This window comes from Fukomys damarensis, unplaced genomic scaffold, assembly GCF_012274545.1.
Source record: "Fukomys damarensis isolate Sample0158 unplaced genomic scaffold, DMR_v1.0_HiC HiC_scaffold_19, whole genome shotgun sequence".
In the NCBI taxonomy this organism is placed as follows: Eukaryota; Metazoa; Chordata; class Mammalia; order Rodentia; family Bathyergidae; genus Fukomys; species Fukomys damarensis.
In genome coordinates this window covers 35,213,007-35,220,136 of record NW_022900931.1, presented here as the reverse complement: position 1 = coordinate 35,220,136, position 7,130 = coordinate 35,213,007, and the positions used below count along the sequence as shown (strand labels likewise).

At 42.5% G+C, this 7,130-nt stretch overlaps 1 protein-coding gene across 17 annotated transcripts in view; it reads left to right on the top strand.

Moving 5' to 3' along the window:
* Crem (cAMP responsive element modulator) overlaps positions 1-7,130 on the top strand; it is a 63,502-nt gene extending 56,372 nt beyond the window's left edge. For 11 of the 17 annotated variants that reach the window (XM_033765657.1, XM_033765658.1, XM_010614758.3 and 8 more), the window contains 2 exons: positions 1,390-1,546; positions 6,186-6,407. In XM_033765657.1, coding sequence (XP_033621548.1) covers positions 1,390-1,546; positions 6,186-6,330 — 302 coding nt within the window. In that variant the 3' untranslated portion in view covers positions 6,331-6,407. Of the gene's footprint in view, positions 1-1,389; positions 1,547-6,185; positions 6,408-6,589 lie in introns of those variants that run through there. The other 6 variants (XM_033765659.1, XM_033765656.1, XM_010614762.3 and 3 more) reach the window with 1 other exon arrangement.

The following is a 7,130-nucleotide window of genomic DNA, read 5'->3' as shown; positions in this document are numbered from 1 at the left end:
AAAAAAAAAAAAAAAAAAAAAAAAACAGTAACAGTAACAACTTGGCTGCTTTCAGGGATAATGTACAACAAATTTATACTCAAAAGCCTCATCTCCTATTTTTGGAATTTTTTTCATACTCAATGTATGTAATACATTTTAAAAACACGACAGTGCTGCGTTCCCTCTTGACTGGCATCTGACTGTGATCAATTTTCATAGAATTTAAATTTTATAGAATTTAAACCATTTTTCTTGCATGTAGCTTTGAAGTGATACTTCACAATATTTTATCAGAATATCAAACTTATCTGGACCACACAGTGTCAAAGTTGGAAAGCATTAATGATGGAAACATTCAAACATACGTGTCTTCCTTCTGTGGGAAGCAGTGTTCACTGTAGTTGATAGACAAATTCTGAATGTAAATTAGGGAATTATGAATTTACTTTTAGTATTCAATCTGAATACTAAGTCAATATTAAATCTGTCTCATAGGTGTATGATTATACTAAGTTTAGAAAATATTTTTAAAAAATAAATACTAAGGCCAGGAGTCAAACTTTTCCTCCTTGAAAAATAAAGATACTGACAAGTGTATTATTTTCCCAAAAGAAAGACAAAAATGACCTATCTCCAGAGAAGCCAGTTTTACAAAGAGCTTTGCTGGGGTTTTTGTTATCATCGAGGCTTTGACTGAAACCGCGGGAAGCGAGATTCCTTCCTTTGCTCGGTCATTTTGGGTAGGAGGGCTTGTGGAAGGTAGGAAGGTTTGCAGGGCTGCTGGCTCTCGCTGGCTTGCTGGAGTCAGTGGCTAAACTCCCACTCCTTTTGTGAGTCATTATGAAAAGTTAAATATGTATGTATATTCATATATACACGTATAGACTCACACATTGAAATCACTTACTCAGAACCCATCTTTGCTATTGATTTTATCTGTGCTCTTGAACCTCCTTTCATCTCTGTTGTCTGTCTGGAGTACGGCTTGCTGGCCTTTCTCTTTCCAACTCTTATGTTCAGTGAAGTCACTCAGGCATCCTGAAACTAGCCACCGTAGAAGCATTTCTACTGCGGGAATCATCAAACAGATCAGGGTTCCTCCACCCTACCCAGAGCCATTTCTTAAATATTTGCCAGCCTGTCTGCTTTAGCCGCTGATAAAAATCTATCCAAAAAGCATTTGGACAGTTTTCTACCTTAAATGTGGAGAGCATACTGACATGGTCCTATCATTGTTCCAAATGCCAGAGAACATTTGATACTTAAGAATCCTATCATGCTCAGAATAATCATCCACATTCGAGGTCACCTCTACTGACATGTAAAAGCTATGTTACTTCCGGGATAATTGTATGTGAAATTTCAACTCCTGAGCTGTGTGTAAGCTTGCATTCTGTGTCATTGCAGCGGCCACAGGTGACATGCCAGCTTACCAGATCAGGGCTCCTGCTGCTGCTTTGCCCCAGGGCATGGTGATGGCTGCCTCACCGGGAAGCTTGCACAGTCCCCAGCAGCTGGCAGAAGAAGCCACTCGCAAACGAGAGCTGAGACTGATGAAAAACAGGTGCGGTGTTCACTAGCACTCAGGAACTGCTTCAGGGGGCTTGTGGTTTCTTACTTTGGGGCTTTGAAAAATGTGTGCTTTTCCCAAGCTCTTTCTCCTAAGTTAAGTGCTAATGTGGCATTGTGTGTGAGTTTGCCTGCTCTGTGCGTGTGAAGGTGATCAGGGCTCTTCAGGGAGCATTCTGGGGCGTGGAACAGTCCACCAGCAGGGCCACAGCCCGCCCCCTGCCCCCGAGTTCAGAAGACACATTCATTTTTTGAAACAGTGATGAAAAGACTTTGTTACAAATGAAGATGAATTTTGTATGTGGTATTTACTTTGTGAAATAGTAGCGTGACAAGTACAATGTTTTAGTTTTAGCAAAAGAAATTTAAGCATCAGAGCATTACTTTGTTTTTGTCACTATTACAATGAAATACACATTATCCTACAAAAATTCTGGTTAAGATGCAATAGCAAAGTAACAAAAGAAAGGGGCTTCTCTGCTTAGAGATACCTGCTAATACTGTGTTATATGCCTGATAGTGCATTGTATTCACCTTCAGTCTGCTCTCATTTTTTTCTCACTTATTCTTTTTCCAGCCCTCTCTAATTTTGATTGGTTAATTTTGAAGTGAGGGTCATGCTATATTGTCCAGGATAGGCTCAAACTCCTGATCCTTCTGCCTCACCCTCCCGAATATCTGAAATTATAGGCATGCACCACAATGCCCAGCTGTGATTTTAGTTTTTGAGCATTGGTATATTATAAAATGCTATTTTCCAAAAAAAATTTTTAAATGTAAACCTTTATTAAATTCATGCGTTATTTTTCTGGGTTCTTGCGGAGGACAGTACGAATTCATTTGATTTGCAGAGTGAACAGAATTGTCTGAGAGTTTCCTGGTAGTCTTGTCACCTATTCCTAAATTGTACACAATGTCCCCACTGTAAGAAAACAAAACATTTCAGATGGGATCATCCGCTTGCCCGTGATAGGCCACTTGGTGGTGATTAATTTATGAGCCAACCCAGGTAGTCTATAAATCCCAGCCTCCAAGCCCCTGACATTCAGTCTGAGTTCAGCGCTGTCCTCCATAACAGCAAGGACCCTAAGTAGTTGTATTGGGCTTTTCAGTCACCTTGGAAGTGATGCAGTTTGACATGAGAATCCTCAAACTGGCTATCGTTTCCAATCTTACTAGTTTCACTGAGTGTTAAAAGGCATTTTGAATGCTGGAAAACTCAACAAATAACTAGAAATAGGACCAGAAAGACACACATCTTTCATGAGGGCTGGTCCCAGGTGTGCGGAGACAGGCTGGGCTCGTACTCTGTTCTGTTCACAAATCCCCAAGGGCCCGGATCGAAGGGGTTCACACAGTGTGGTGGTTTTCATGGCAGTCTTACTATCAGAGATCCTAACTTGGATCTGATGGAGGATTATTGATCCTTTAAAATTGTACTTTCTGGGCTGGGGGTATAGCTTACTGGCAGGGTGCTTGCCTAGCATGCACAAGGCCTTGGCGTCAGTCCCCAGCACAGAGGGAGGTCAGACAGACAGACAGACAGACAGACATGATGGAGAGGTGAGATTTCAAGAGCTATGATATAACTGCCTCTCTGGTATTATGTATTTTATGAAGTTCAGTTTAGAAATATAAAGCCTGCCAATAATGCCAACTGTAAAATTTTTCATTGGTGTCATATTTTACCCAAAGAAAATTTAAAAGGGAAGCAGTCTTATTTCTACTTTTCCCATTATTTTCTCCCCTAATTTTAAATTTCAGAAATCTTAGGGTAGCAACACCAATGTAAATTCGATATAACATTAGATGATTTGTTCCTAGAAACATGCCATACAGGCATGTCGACATACACAAGAGCTCCCTAGGGGGAAATATTTAGTATTGAAAAGTATCTTGTGAACAGCGCCTACTAACGTTTGTGTGGGGCTAACCAACGCAGTGGAGGCTTACATTCGCAGGTAGTCTTTGCCCTTTCCTAGCAGCATGGAGGTACAGTATGTGTGTCTGGGATGCAGGGTCAGGCCCAGGCTGTCCTCCCTGGGTTGTCGTCCTCAGCATGGACCATTTGTCCTTCTACTCACAGCCTGGCTGCTGTTGCTCCTGACATTGCATCAGGCAAGCAGAAGGGAGAAAGGCAAGAGCCAATTTGTGGCTGGATGGATCTATCTCTTTTGCAGACCTTTCCTAGAAGACTTCCTCCCCCCGCCCCCGTAATTTAACCCACGTTTCATTGACAGCACAGGATTCTGAGAAGGGTCTGTTTTAACTTTCCAAATCTTATTCTCGGAGCGACACAAGAGAAATGCAGCTGTTAACCAGCTATCAGGTTGCTCCATATCTGTTTATCGAGTTTTTTTTCTACTGCTCCTTTAGCTCACGTAACTTTCCCACGAGAACAGTTCTGGATGTTGTTCCTAGTTTACAGAGGGAGAGCTGACGTCCAGAGGGGTTGAACAGTAAGTTGGCCAACGCCATGCAGCCCAAACTGGACAGAACCAGGCTATGCAACACTAGCGTCGCCGCCGCGGGGCCTCATTGTAAGCTTCAGGTGTGACTTCAGGGAAAAGCCTGTGGTTAGGCCTTGTAATCGACGTGGAAGACCCTTCCATGTGCTCTTTATTCTTTGGACAGCAGCTCTGCTAAATCCTTAATTGTATTTCTCCCAAGACAATAACAGTTTTACTTCTTCTAACCTGATCAGCTTTTCTCCTGGCTAGTGGCCCCTTGTCCTTGCAGAGTGTAGGTGCGGTCAAGTGCGTGGCCTGGAAACTGAGCTATTAACGGAAGAAGCAGGTGCCCTCCACAGCTGACAGTGGCCTGCCATTGACAATGGGGTCACCAATTAAAGCCTTGGGCTGGGAGCATTTTGACCCTGAGTGGCACATCTGCCCCTGAATGTAAAATACGAAGCGTGGGTATCTACAAAAATTTAAAATTACATCCCACAATTCCATGGTTAGACTTTTAAAATTTCATTCAACAGTAACTTGTTTTGTAGAACGACTGCCTCCTTCTTAGGGCTAGAGTTTAAGGATTTAATCATGAAGACTTCGGTATTTGTGCCCAAATTTTAGTTTCTTTGTGGAAGAGAGTTGCATTATATTCCCAAACAGGAAAATGTGTGTGTTTGGGTTCATTGCTTAGCTTTTTTCTGTGCATCATGTAGCTCTGTCACTGTTCTGTTAGGTTCAAGTCACGTTACGTTTTTTAGTTTTTGTCACTTCTGGAGGAGTCCAGAACTTTGTGAGTTCACGGGGTGAGTGCATTGCCCTTGGCTAGGAAGTAGGGGTCGTATTGTTCTTTTCCTGCAGTTCACTGGGATTTCAAGATTTCTTTTTGTGCTGACTTTTGCTTCCCATTGAGAAAACAGATATCCAGTGAGTAAGAGTCACCTGTCCTAAAATTAAAACAATTGGCCAGGTCTTGTGCATGTTATATGTGGTTCCAACAATATTAACTGGCAGTTAGAAGTCCAACATCACTATTTTAAAATGTACCTAAGTGATATTACCCAGCCATTATTCTGGAGTTCTGGAATTGAGTGCTCCAAAATAAAGCTGTTATCAGGGAATACAAGTAAGATAGTTGCTCTCCCATCCCACCTTTAAAAAAATAAAAAAGGACAGCCTGGGATGGTGGCTCATGCCTGTAATCCCAGCACTCGGGAGGCTGAGGCAGGAGGATCACTAGGAGTTCAAGGCCAGCCTGGGCTGCATGGTGAGTTCCAGGTCAGTCTTAACTACATAGTGAGACCCTGTCTCAAAAAACAAGAAAGGAGAAAGAGAAATGTTTTTTCGTAGAACAGTGCATGAAAATGACTAAGTTGGCTCTTTGTGTGTGTTGCTTGGCTTCTGGTCTGTCCGTTCCTTTGGACGTGTTTACAGTGCTTAAACACCCACTGCATAGCATGGCACATGCATGGGGTTACTGAACAGTCTTGAAGTGCACTTTTGAATGACTCAGTCGCTTCCTTCTTTGCAATTTTAATTGTGACATTCTCGCATTTGTGGGTTTCAATCATCTGTATTAGTGAGTGTTGTATTATGTAACTGTAACTCCAGCTTTAATTTTCAGAAGCAATGTCCATTTTATTTTGGTTTATAAAAAGTACATTGTGTTTATCATTATAATTTATCCATGTTGTGTTTTCTAGCCCCCCGAACCTATTTCTCACCATTGTGATTGACCTTGTTTTGCTGTGATTTAGTCTTGAAGGAAAAAAATCTTCAATATTGACATTTTAAGGTTTCTGAGGATTTAGTTCTTACAATCGTCCTGGCAAAAAATGATGAGTTACGTGTGGCTTTTGGCGAACAAAAGAGAATTAAGACCGGAAGGATCTAGGGGACGTGTTTGTAGAAATCCCACTGGAGGACGTGGCCCAGTGCCCCAGCTCCCTCTGCCTGGTCTGGCCCTTTTCCTCCGGGTGTTACTGAAGAAAACACCACTTGTGCGAAGTGGGTGTGCTCTCACGTCGCTCCTGCTGTCCCGTTGGCTCCGTTTGTTGTGTGGCTTTGTACGACCCTCCCTAGGTTTGGTTGGCTGTGGGTTTTGGGGAGCAGGGATGTGCTGAGCCGCAGTGGCTGTGCTGGGAGGCTGTCCCTGTGGTCACCTGCCTGTGTTGCTTCCAGGGAGGCTGCTCGGGAGTGTCGCAGGAAGAAGAAAGAATATGTGAAATGTCTTGAAAATCGCGTGGCCGTGCTTGAAAACCAAAACAAGACTCTCATTGAGGAACTCAAGGCCCTGAAAGACCTTTATTGCCATAAAGCAGAGTAACCGTCTTTGCCTTGGACCTTGTTTACTCTGAACCCTAATCAAGGCAGGCGATGCTGTAGTTCTAACTGCCACTTGGACTTGTGCAGGGGACACTTGGGACCTTGACTAAGAGCCCGGTTTGGTTTAGCATTTGCGGTTGAATTGGGAAATGCCGTTCCAAGACTTGGAATGCAGCCTAGGTGACTTTACCACGCTTGCTTTGGTCTGTCAGTAGCACGCACCACATGTTTTGTCTGCCTTTTGCTTCTACTTTTTCTAGGGAAGCTGCTAAAGAATGTCGACGTCGCAAGAAAGAATATGTAAAATGTCTGGAGAGTCGAGTTGCAGTGCTGGAAGTTCAGAACAAGAAGCTGATAGAGGAACTTGAAACCTTGAAAGACATTTGCTCTCCCAAAACAGATTAGTAAAAATATTTAACTGTGAACTGATGGCGGCATGTACAGTTGCTTTGCAAGCAATACAGTGTATAGCTGGCGAGAATGACGGCCTTTTCCCCTTATAGCACTCATCTGACTTTCTAATCTCTGGCATTCCCGAAACACCTCACTGCGCTCATCAACCCTTAGTTCAACTTTTTCAAAAGAGACAAACAGTAAAAAACAAAAAAAAATGTATGTAACAAATTCTTAAGATGAAATATTTGTAAGATTTGTTCCAGTACTACAAAGTTGCATTTCCCAGTCTCTGTGTTACCAATAGTGTCCTATGCAATAAAAGTTTTGCAGGTCTTTAATCATTTTAGGAAGGGACGATCAAAGTGAATGCATCTAGCAGTAAAATAAAACTGAATTGAGAAAGGG